Source organism: Corythoichthys intestinalis, chromosome 20 (genome assembly GCF_030265065.1).
Source record: "Corythoichthys intestinalis isolate RoL2023-P3 chromosome 20, ASM3026506v1, whole genome shotgun sequence".
Classification (NCBI taxonomy): domain Eukaryota; kingdom Metazoa; phylum Chordata; class Actinopteri; order Syngnathiformes; family Syngnathidae; genus Corythoichthys; species Corythoichthys intestinalis.
The window spans coordinates 15,866,094-15,879,105 of NC_080414.1; the positions used below are offsets into that span (position 1 = coordinate 15,866,094).

General features: G+C 40.6%; 1 protein-coding gene across 5 annotated transcripts in view; it reads left to right on the forward strand.

Moving 5' to 3' along the window:
• The window catches only part of smarcd3b (SWI/SNF related, matrix associated, actin dependent regulator of chromatin, subfamily d, member 3b), a 57,674-nt gene that overhangs the window by 17,715 nt on the left and 26,947 nt on the right, over positions 1-13,012 (forward strand). Inside the window, exon 1 of one of the 5 annotated variants that reach the window (XM_057824265.1) lies at positions 6,500-7,778. The exons of 1 other annotated variant lie outside the window; for it this stretch is intronic. In XM_057824265.1, the coding sequence (XP_057680248.1) occupies positions 7,701-7,778 (78 nt within the window). In that variant the 5' untranslated portion in view covers positions 6,500-7,700. Of the gene's footprint in view, positions 1-6,499; positions 7,779-13,012 lie in introns of those variants that run through there. 3 more of the 5 variants (XM_057824264.1, XM_057824268.1, XM_057824267.1) reach the window with 3 other exon arrangements.

Consider the following 13,012-nt stretch of genomic DNA (forward strand, 5'->3'; position numbering starts at 1 on the left):
TACAATTCTAAACTTTGAATAATAATAATTTTAAATTTTAGAAACATTTCAAGTGTATATTCAATTTGGGTTGTAAAGTAGACTGCATATTTAGCAAGTTACCAAAAATATATTGAAATAACAATAATTTTTTAAAAGATTTATATGAAAAAATATTATAATGACTAAAATGTCATTTCAATACTTAATGCAACTAAGTTACAATAAAATGTATTCTTAAATGAACTCATTTATCAGAGTTAATTGAAATGCAAATGGGAGGGTCGTTTATTCACTGCTACCCTCCTACTTTAAATGGATTGGACGTCTATCTCCGCCAATAGCAACAAATGAGTAACACTTATTATTATGTTTTTAACCATTAGAATGAACATTCGTTCATTCCCTGCAATCCCTCTCACTTCAAATTGATTGGACATCTATCGCTGTCAAAAACATCACCTATTTTTTTAACCACTACACATTCAATCAATTCAAATGGAATAAATGTCTATCGCTGTCGAAAACAGCATCTTATTTTTTTAACCATTAATAGAAGTCAAATCCATTTGAAGTGAGAGGGGATAGCATTCACTGCCACGCTCCCAGTTCAAATGGATTGGACATCTATCTCATTCAAAAGCCTCACGCATTTTTTTAACCACTATCCAATCCATTTGAAGTGGGATGGTGGCAGTGAATGCCATCCCCTCCCACTTCAAAAGGATTGGACGTCTCGTCTATCTTTGTCAATGGCAGCCAATGAGTTAAAGACGTCATTTTCTTTTAACCACTAGAAGACATCCTTTGCTGCTATCCCTCCCACTTCAAATGGATTTAGGCATTTTATCTAAGGGTGTGACAAAATATCGAAATGGTGATATACAGTGGGGTAAATAAGTATTTAGTCAACCACATGGGTTGACTAAATGTCAACTAAAAACTAAACAACATGGGTAAACCTCTACCATGAGAGACAGAATGTGGGAAAAAAAACAGAAAATCACATTGTTTGATTTTTAAAGAATTTATTTGCAAATCATGGTGGAAAATAAGTATTTGGTCAATACCAAAAGTTCATCTCAATACTTTCTTATGTACCCTTTGTTGGCAATAACAGAGGCCAAACGTTTTCTGTAACTCTTCACAAGCTTTTCACGCACTGTTGCTGGTATTTTGGCCCATTCCTCCATGCAGATCTCCTCTAGAGCAGTGATGTTTTGGGGCTGTCGTTGGGCAACACGGACTTTCAACTCCCTCCTCACCCAGTGGCGTCAAAACGATAACAAGAACGGTGAGCAAAAATCCCAGAACCACACGGGGGCACCTAGTGAATGACCTACAGAGAGCTGGGACCACAGTAACAAAGGCTACTATCAGTAACACAATGCGCCGCCAGGGACTCAAATCCTGCACTGCCAGACGTGTCCCCCTGCTGAAGCCAGTACACGTCCAGGCCCGTCTGCTGTTCGCTAGAGAGCATTTGGATGATCCAGAAGAGGACTGGGAGAATGTGTTATGGTCAGATGAAACCAAAATAGAACTTTTTGGTAGAAATACAGGTTCTCGTGTTTGGAGGAGAAAGAATACTGAATTGCATCTGAAGAGCACCATACGGACTGTGAAAAATGGGGGTGGAAACACTTTGGGGCTGTTTTTCTGCAAAGGGACCAGGACAACTGATCTGTGTAAAGGAAAGAATGAATGGGGCCATGTATCGAGAGATTTTGAGTGAAAATCTCCTTCCATCAACAAGGGCATTGAAGATGAGACGTGGCTGGGTCTTTCAGCATGACAATGATCCCAAATACACAGCCTGGGCAACAAAGGAGTGTCTTCGTAAGAAGCATTTCAAGGTCCTGGAGTGGCCTAGCCAGTCTCCAGATCTCAACCCCATAGAATATCTGTGGAGGGGATCGAAAGTCTATGTTGCCCAACGACACCCCAAAACATCACTGCTCTAGAGGAGATCTGCATGGAGGAGTGGGTCAAAATACCAGCAACAGTGTGTGAAAAGCTTGTGAAGAGTTACAGAAAATGTTTAGCCTCCGTTATTGCCAACAAAGGGTACATAAGAAAGTATTGAGATGAACTTTTGGTATTGACCAAATACTTATTTTCCACCATGATTTGCAAATAAATTCTTTAAAAATCAAAGAATGTGATTTTCTGTTTTTTTTCCACATTCTATCTCTCATGGTTGAGGTTTACCCATGTTGACAATTACAGGCCTCTCTAATATTTTCAAGTGGGAGAACTTGCACAATCAGTGGATGACTAAATACTTATTTGTCCCACTGTATCGTGATACTTTGTATCCCAAAAGGTTATCGATATGCTGCTGTCAAGAATCGAGATATCGTTTTAAAAAGGTGTCAATTAAAAAAAAAAGGCTGCCAACGACGGTGCTCGACGCCCAATCCATTTAGACTGGGAACGTTCCTTCATTCAAAACCAGAGCATTCAACAGTCATTCGGTCCGATTTTCGGGGCATTTACAGGTCACTTGCTCTTCATTTTAGGGCATTTGCTGGTCATTTCCTGTTGAGTTTGAGTCACTGCCTATTCATTTAGGTGATTCCCTGCTAACTTCCTGTTCTGTAACGCAAAATAAACAGGAAGTAACCCATAAAATACCCAAAAATCAACAGGAAGTAACTGAAAATCAACAAGTAAATTACCTTAAATTGCCCAAAATTACCTCATTGCCTGGCATTGGCTGCCACTGACGGCCATAGACGTTCAATCCGTTTGAAGTGGGAGGGATGGCAGCGAATGAACGAATGTTCATTCGCTGCCACCCTCCCAGTTCAAATGGATTGAACGTCTACTAGTGATAAACTCATTCCGATTCACAGCAGAAGCTTGTTTTTCTGTTTATGAGTTTTTTGTAGAATATCCTAGAATGATTTCCTGAGCAACGTATTGATAATCGTTGTATCGCCATATCGTCAGATCATCGTTATCGTGAGCTTTGTATCGCAAATCGTATCGTATCATGAGGTACCAAGAGGTTCCCACTCCTTGTCTTATCTCAATGGCAGCCACGGAGTTCCCGGTAATAACATCGATTATTTATTATCACGTTTTTAACTACTAGTAGACGTCCACAGTGGCATCTTCAGAAATTTTTCATAGGGATTGCCGGATGGGGCCACTTAAAATCTTGGGGTGGCACACTAAAACTAAAAGCCATAATTTCAGGTTTATGTATGTAGGTATTATGTTGTTGCAGTAAAAAGGCCGGAAGAAAAATATCCGAAATACTTAAGGACAACTGGGGTGGGGGGACTACTGTGAAGGTGAGGAGCAGCGGCTTGCCTGGGTGTGCATTTGGGATGAAATGCATAACTGATGCTACGACAATCTAACGATATAATGGCAAGTGGGGTGGCTGACAAATTTATAGGGGGGGGCCTTGGAGGGTGGCCATGTACAATCCATTTGAACCGGGAGGTTCAAAATTACGTCCTTTCCTTTATTGCCATCCCTCCCATTTCAAATGGATTGGGCATCTTATCTACGTCAATGGCAGCCAAAGAGTTAAAAATGCCATTTAAAAAAATTATTTTTCAACCACTAGTAGACGTCATTCGCTGCCATCCTTCCCACTTCAAATGGATTTTGCATCTTATTTGGGCAACATTTCTGCCAATGGCAGCAAAAGACTTACTAACGTCACTTTTTTATGATCATGTTTTTAACTACTAGTAGACGTCCAAATCAAGGGCGTAGGGATGGTAGGGACATAACACTATTAACTTTTCAGGATGCTCAAATTGTCCCCACCAACTTTTAAGCAACCTTAATCGCATTGAGTTCAGTTATATAGGTAATTTAAGATTGTTCAGACTTACATTTATCCCTTTTCACTTGCTAAATGTGCCAGTCCACCCCCCAACCAAACTACTTGAAGCCCCCTGTCCCACCCAAAGGCGTCACGTCCCATTAGGCAAACCACGCAATTGCCTAGGGCCCCTAGCCAGCAGGGGCCCCCAGAGGACCAACAGATTTAGCACACGCAGCTTTACTGCACTAACGCTGTGACAAGTGTAGGGAGTGTTTCTATACCATGGAATCATTTGGCAGATTATCTAACAATTCTGTTATTGATCCCAATCAGCACTAACCATGTCACATAGATTATACATGTTTAAGAAAGTCCAATCAGCTATTAATACCACATGATTGTTTAAACAGTGACTCACCAAGTACTCTCTGGAAAGTCCTTGCCGAGTTGTATTACGTTGATTTTCACAGGCCACCTCATTATTCATGTGACTACTTAAAAGAAATGGGGATTTTTTTTCCAAAAAAGTCTATTAATTGGTCTATCGTATTCCTCTCCGAATACTATATAAGAAAAACATAACATATATGCATCTAAAGTAATCCTAAATGATTTTATTATCAATTTTAATACTCCTTTTAGCAAGGTTCCTAGGATATGCGTACGTTCCCATAGCAACCAGGCCTGTTATTGTCCTACGCCACAAGTGCCGCGTATTCTGGGAGCGAGAATAGGCGTAAGGTGCGCATTTCGAGCAGAGGACGGCCACCTGTTAAAATGCGTGCGTCCATGAACGAATGTAAGTACATCCATATGAGTCAGTGTAAAGTGCTTAGTTTTCGCCACTTTTACGGTCAAGATGACCGCACGTGCGTGCAGCGCGCACTCGCACCCCCCCACCTTTGTGTTCATTATACTGCGCGAGTATGTATGTGTGTCACGTGACTTGCTGCCTGGGGCCCCCGGGGACCTTTGCTATGCCTCTGGTCCCACCACAAACACACACACACACACATACTCACACAGCCCAGATAGTTTCATGTCGACAGCATGCTGCCTCCTCCGCCCCCTTCAGAGAGGAGAGATGTTAGTAGATTTTTTTTCGGCCAGCAGGAGCCACCGTTAGTCAGCTAAAAAGATGTCAATGTTGCGGAAGTGGGGGAAACACCACTAGTTTTGCTACTGAAAGTCCGACCTGCATCAGAGTTAGCATAACATTAAACTTGCTAACCAGCAAAAGTGTAAAACTACTGCAGGCAGGCCAGACTCCACAAGCAACAACAAAGTCAAGCTAGCCGTCCCTTAATTGGATCATTGTTTTCATTAATTGCATTAGGGTAATATCGTCCCTACCAATGTTGAGACCAAACCTACGCCCTAGGTTCAAACTCATTTGAACAGGGAGGGTGGCAGCGAATGACGTCTAATAGTAGTTGAAAAAAATAAATGAGCTTTCAAGTCATCGGCTGCCATTGACGGACATAGATGTCCAATCCATCGGAAGTGGACGGTAGTGAATGAACGACCCTCCTACTTTCATTTCAATTAATGCTATCTTTTAAACTGCTTATTCATTTACGTCCACTTCCAACGGATTGGACGCAGGCCATTTGGTGGCCCTAAGCAAAATAATGCCAAGGGGCCCATATTTTTGGCACACCATTTTGTCACAGTGTACTGTGAAACCCATACATGCAATCCAACCCATGCGTCCTTATTTTGTATATTAATCAGATTTTGTTGCACGGCATACTTCAAACTTCTCACCCCAAATGATTGTCAGGACTTACAGTAGATAGCGCCAAACCTTTTTCTAAAAGAGGGAAAATAAAGAAGTGAAGGAAGAACTTTTATTTTTTTAAGCTTGAAATTAACCCTTTAACACCGAACGTGTCGGATGCGACACGTTTACGCATATCATCTTTGAAGCCTCGTAACGCTGTAATTACGTCACCCACGTGCCCCTGGTTGCTCTCATTTGAAAGTACGGAAGTTGATGTCCACACCAGTTTTTATTTGAAGTCAATCAACCAAGTAAAACGGGAGATAATGTCATTTGAGTTTTATAGCACTCATAAATATGCATTAAAACGCTGCATGGACCATGTGTCTATCTCCATATTTCCATCATTTCTTGTCATTTTTCAAAACCCAAAGCAGCACAAAAAGACTACATATCCCAAGAGCCGTTGTGATGTCAAGAAGGACGAACCTAATGTGAACATTTTTAATAAATTGCCGATCTAGGCGCCAACTAAGGAAAAGGAGACACGTAAAGCAAGCAATGGCCAGTTGCATTGAGCGAGCGACTTTGAAACGTGCAGAATGAATCGAAAACTAAATTTAGCGCAAGCTAATGCATTTTTTCATTAACTCAAGGAATAGGATGAGCTGAATTTGTCGTTTTCCTCGGACGAGTCGGCGTCTCGGCGAGTAGAAGCACAGCAGCGCTCAAACGGCGGAAAAGTCGGCTGTGTGACGTTGTATGTGACGCAGCTCAGTGAACTTAATTGAGTGCGCAAAAAAAAAACAAAAAAAAAACTATTGGGTCGCATGCCCGAAAAAATTGAACTGAACTACTTGTCAATATTTTTGAAAATACTTTTTTTCAATGTTATATATATATTTTTTCTTCACTATGAATCTTTTCACTTTTTATATAGATGTGTGTTTGAGAAGCTTGATTGCATGTACATATATACATTTGATAAGGTGATGGGTACAATTCCTAACTTCACAAAGAGATATCTTCCAAACCCTTTTTGTGTTGGATGATATATATAATTTTTTTCTCACTATTTTGCACTGTATATAACCTGTTTTGACCATAGTATGTGTAAAGGCCAAAAACGCCTATGACCATAACTGCTGCTTGTGTTGAATTGTCAAAAATAAAACTATTCAGTCTTATTTTTTTCTATTGAATGTTTATCCTAGCAAGTTAAGTAAATATTATCAAGCTTCAAAACTGTTGGTCGAGCACGTTTGGTTGTCAGTGGGGCATCAACATTACAAATTTTGAAAAAAGATTTTGGGATTTTTTTGTCTTTTTGGGTCCAAAATGTGGATTAAAATTGGTCAGTGAAGAAAACAAACTGTTTGGACATGAAGTTCAAGGTATCCTGAAAAAAGGGACCCAACTTGGCCATTGTGAACAATTTTTTCTTTGAAATATAAAGGCAACATCAGAGGCATGCAAATTCGGCCAAAATAGGCTTAGGTGTTAAAGGGTTAAGTATCAAAACTCACAAACGTCAAATAAAGCAAACTGTGGTAAACAAAATAGAATATAAATTAAACAATTGCCAGATTGGGGGCCCCCTAGTGGTCAGAAGCCCTAAGCAGCTGCATAGTCTGCGTATCGGCTGGGCCGGCCCTGATTGGACGTATATATCCGTCAAAGAGAGCCTAAACATGTCTTAAATTTTTTTTTTTTTTTTTGCATGCGTGCGACCTCCGACTGGGTCATCGCTTTCCAAGCGCCCCCCCTTCTCCCTTTTTCCCAGCTTCCCCGCTATATGCCGCATGTCCTCTTATCTTACCAGCGGAATGCAAGGCAACAGCTGTGCGAGGGGGGAGGCGGCGTGGCGTTTGACTGGCTGAATCCCCCCTGGTAGACCCCCACGGCAGAAACAGCAGCAGCAGCGGCAGCAGCCAACCCCCTCCTCCCTCTTTCCCTCCCTCTCTTTGGAAGCGACATTCCGGGCTCCTGAAAGGCAACTTAAAAGTGAAGCAGACGCACACGAGAGAGCGACTCGGCGGGGAAAGGAGTGGGAGAGAGAGAGGGAGAGAGAGAGAGAGAGAGGGAGGGAGGAGGAGAGCACAAAGAGAAGGAAAGTGGAGCAGGGGAGGGGAACCGGAGGCTGGCGAGGGAAAGACAAAAGAAGGAGCGATCGGCGGCGGGCTCCGGGCGAAGGGGGGACCGCAGCAAATGGCCACGGAGGAGACGGCGGGGGGAGCCAGGAAAGCCACCAAGAGCAAACTCTTTGAGTTCCTGGTCCATGGAGTGGTGAGTGCGATCGCCAATTCGCTCGCTCGCTCGTCATTGAAACCCGCTGCCGCCGCCGTACGTGTGGCCATGTGAAGGTTATTTCCAACCCAGGTCCCCTCCCCCGGATGGGAAAACGGAGGGGACGCGATTCACGCCGATCAAGGTGGTGGAAAAGCGACCGAGCGAGCGAACGACCTGGCCGGCTTACCCATCTTTAAGCTAGCGTGCTCGGGACGCGAGGATGCTAGGTGGGGGGTGCCGGGGGGGAAAAAGGGGGGACCTCACCGGCGTAAGGTCAGCGGACGTTAACGGAGGCAAGGCGGCGCGGAACAATCGCTCCATTCATGTGTGAAATGTCAGGTCGCGTATACGCGCAGGAGGTTGCCATGACTGTTAGCACTGTGCATGTGCGGACTCAAGTGTGTGGGGAGGAATATGTTTGGCTTCTGAGTGACACGCTCAAAGCTGGCAAAGTCGCAGCAAAGTTCTGACGTCACGCTCGAACGTCGTTTTCCGACTATAAGACGCTACTTTTGTCCTCCGCTTTGAATCGGTGCGGCTAATATAGGGATTTCTACAGCTGTATGCATAGGCGGAGTTTGACATTTGGGGTAGGGGGGGCACAACATGTTGATGACCCCGAAACTTAGTGTCAGCAATAAAATTAACTTACAAGAATATTTATAATAATAAATTGAAAATGAGCGTTTTTTTTGGTATCACATTATTCTTGAGGGGAATTCTAAATCAGGCTGCTGGCAGGACAGCTATACTTTTCACATCAGATCATCATCCATTGAATATGGTACGCCGGCCGGTGTCGTGCCAATGTAGTTACCTCAGTCAAAAATTGTATCCCCTGGGCGGAGCCATATGGAGGTAGATTTTTTTTTCTTCATTATTCGATAAAAAAATGCTTCAATCAAAACAAAAAGTTGCCTCAATCAAAATATGTATTTTCAATAGAAAAAGTCACTTCAATAAAAAAAATGTGTTTGAATGCAAAAGAAATTTGAAACCCAAAAAAGCATGCGAAAGATATTTTTATTTTATTTTGATTGAAGTAATGTTTTATGTTTGGGCCAAATTTAGGCTGGGAAATTTGTGTCTTTATTATTCAATCAAAAATTAAGTTGCTTCATACAAAACAATATATATACTTTCAAAAGAAAAATCACTTCAATCAAAAACAGAAAAATTTCAACCATAAAAAAAAAGTTTTGAATGCCAAAAAATATTTGAGACTAGAAAACTCCTTAAACTCCGCTTATGGCTGTATGTCTTTAGTTGTCAAAAGTATCGAGGAGTATCGATACTGAAATAAAAGGGCGTAGATTTGGTCTCAATATTGGTAGGGACGATATAACGGCATAACCTGCATGTACATTTTTTTTTTTTGCTGCGGACGGGACATTAACAAGACAAGGCTACATTTCTCACCGATATAACCCTTATTAATTGATAGGCTAAGTGATTACTGCAAAATAAATCTGTATTGACTTATACCAACTTTCACACTGCAAATTCAAAACATCTTAATCTGATAATTTTTCTGAAAACTAGTCGAATAATTTTCTCCATCTTGTTTTGAGTGTTAAAGCAGTTTACTCCTCGAGGTCGAGAAATTCACACGGATTAATGTTATGCTAACTCTGATGCAGGTCGGACTTTCACTAGCAAAATTAGTGATGTGTTCACCACCTCCACAACATTGACGATGACATTTTACATTACTTACAAGGAGTGTGACAAAATATCGAAATGGTGATATATCGTGATACTTTGCATCCCCAAAGAATCGAGATATCGTTTTAAAAAGCTGTCAATGTCTAAAAAAAATGAATAAAAAGGAAGCAACAAGTTGCTACCCAAATCTTCCAACACAATAGTGTCTCAGTTAACTCTAAGGCTGCATTGACGGTGCTTGACGCCCAATCCATTTAGACTAGAAACTAGTGCTGCAACGATTAATCGATTAACTCGAGTATTCGATTAGAAAAAAAAGATTCAAATTCAATTTTGCTGCTTTGAGTAATCGTTTATTTATTTATCGTTATGATGGTTTATTTTGAAAGTGTTTGCTTTTAGTTTTATTGATTTGGGCGGCTACACTGCCATCTGGCCTGCCTCATTTCCCATGAGTGAATCCAGCTGCTCCCTGTTAAGACCAACATAAGCAAAGTTTTTGTTTGAGCTAATGTTTTTTAATGCATTCGTGATTTAGTTTATTAGTATCTTTTACCATTGTTTGCGGGAATATGTCTGTGAACCATTTGTTAAGGGCATTGTAAAAAAAAAAAAAAAAAAAAATTATGGCATTTTATTGCATTTAAGCTAGCGGACTTTTGCTATGAAAGTTAGCTAATTATCCTTTTGTTTTACATAGATCCTCTTTTATTTTTCATGTATATATTTTTCATTATTTATTTTCACATGGCTGAATACAGCTGCTCCCTGTTCAGGCCAACATAAGCTAAGTTTTCGTTTGAGGCTCAACTCGGGTTTTGATAGTTCATGTTCCTCATCCGATTACTCGATTATTTGAACTAACTAGTTCATCGATTAATCGACTATTAAAATAATCGATAGCTGCAGCCCTACTAGAAACGTTCATTTATTCTAAACCAGAGCAGTCATTCTGTCCAATTTTCAGGGCATTTACAGGTCATTTCCTGTTGAGTTTGAGTCACTGCCTATTCATTTGGGTGATTCCCAGGTCACATCCTGTTATGTAACTCAAAATAAACAGGTAGTGAACCATAAAATACCCCAAAGTCAACAGGAAGTAACTGAAAATCAACAGGTAAATGACCTTAAAATACCCAAAAATACCTCATTGCCTGTCATTGGCTGCCACTGAAGGCCATAGACGTTCAATCCGTTTGAAGTGGGAGGGATGGCAGCGTTTGAGCGAATGTTCATTCACTGCCACCCTCCCAGTTCAAATAGATTGGACGTCTACTAGTGATAAACTCATTCCAATTCACAGCAGAAGCTTGTTTTTCTGTGTATTAGCTTTTTTATAGAATATCATAGAATGATTTCCTGACCAAAGTATCGATAGTCGTTGTATCGCCATATCGGCAGATCATCGTTATCGTGAACTTTGTATCGCAAATCGTATCGTATCGTGATGTACCAAGAGGTTCCCACTCCTATTAATACGTACAGTGGCTGCTGCTGGCAGACAATATATTGGAAGACAATCTAAATTACCTAAATAACTGAACTCTTTTTATAATGCAAATAAGGTTGCTTAAAAGTTGGTGGGGACAATTTGAGCATCCTGAAAAGTTGGTACTGTTATGTCCCTACCATCCCTATGCAAGCCTACACCCTTGCTGAAATAATGTGTCCGGATACGATATTGGATTGCAAAAGAATTGACACTCAGTCGATTGTTTTTGCACTACAACACGTCACCAGAAATTTGTTGTGATTGGGTAAACTTGACTTTGCACTACTTTTGATAGAAACAGTGAATATTTTTGCATTTTCCTTGTTCACTCATCGTCTTCCATTAACGGTAATAGAAGTCCAATCCATTTAAACTTTCACTTTCATTTCACAAGAGCAATAAATGCATTTAAAACTCATTTAAAATACCTGAGCTGAGCCTCAAACGATATACAAAAATAACTAAATGAGGATCTAAGTACAACAAAAGAACAGTTGGCTAACTTGCATAGCAAAAGTCCGCTAGCTTAAATGCTATAAAATGCTAACTGTTTTTTAACTCTTAACAAATCGTTCAAACACATATTCCCACAAAAAAACGGCTAAATATACCTATAAACTAAATTACGAATGCATTGAAAAAATAACATTAGCTCACAAATGTTGGTCTTAACAGTGAGCAGCTGGATTCAGCCATGTGAAATGAGTTATATTCACTGTTGCCACTAGAGGGCAGTGTATCCAACCAAACCAATGGAACTAAATGCATCAAAACAAACCATTACATCCCCACTTTAATTAAACGAATACTCGAAGCAGAAAAATTTAATTCGAATCTTTTTTCTAGTCAAATTACTCAAGTTAATCGATTCTTCATTGCAGCACTACACCCATTCTTGAGTCACGTCCTTTTCAGTAACCCAAAATCAACAGACCTGTAAATGCCCCAAAATCAACAGAAAGTGACCTGTAAATGTCCCAAAATGACTAGGAAGTGATCCTAAATCAACAGCTAAATGTACTTTTAAACTAAATAATGAATGCATAAACAAACATATTAGCTCAAACAAAACTTATGTTGGTCTTAACAGGGAGCAGCTGGATCCAGCTGTTATATGAGTTATGTCATATTCACTGTTTCCACTAGAGGGCAGTTTATCCACCCAAATCACTAAAACTAAATGCAAACGCTTTCAAAACAAACCAGTACAACACCACTCTAATTAAACGAATCCTCAAAGCAGCAAAAATTGACTCGAAGCTTTTTTTAATAATCAAATTACTCGAGTTATTCTATTAATTGTTGCAGCATTAAAAAAAAGAAACATTTGATTTTAGGTTCATTTATCCAAAGCGGTATCAAAATCGAGGTGAAAATGTGAGTCTTTCGGTGTGAATATGCCAACGACCTATCGATGAATAAACGGGTGCGACTTATAGACCAGAAATTACAGTTATTACAGTACATAATAATTTTTGACAGTAGTAGACGCCCAATCCATTTGAAGTGGGAGGGTGGCAGCGAATGTTCATTCGCTGCCACCCTCCCACTTCAAATGGATGGACGACGTATACTAGTTTTACATAAATTATTAAATAAAATACTTTTTATTTGAACTGGGAGGTGCTTCCAGCAAATGATCACTATATTCCACAAGGAAAGTGGAAATCTTAAATCCTCACCACAAGCTCAAAAATAAACATTCACACTCTATTACATGACTTTTTTTTCCTCCCTAAAAGCTTTCGGGAGGATGGGTTTGGAACGGCGTTCGCGCGGGAGTGGGTCTCGCCTCTTCATCAAGGTTAATTGGTCTGCGGGGAGGACGCACGCTGGCGGCTCATCAATCAGCCTCGCCATTGTTGCCCAAAGCACTGGCGCTGCCGTAATGACCGCTCCCGTCAAAGACACAATACCTCATCCAGTCCGCGCCGCGACATAAATCCAGCGTCGACGTCCGAGCCATCGATTAGGCCGAAAAATCTGTGTCGGATAAAATACAAGCGGAGAAAATGTGATTCGTTTTTGTGGAGTTAAGATTTTAGCGCATTTATGGTTTAATAGTGAGGTATGG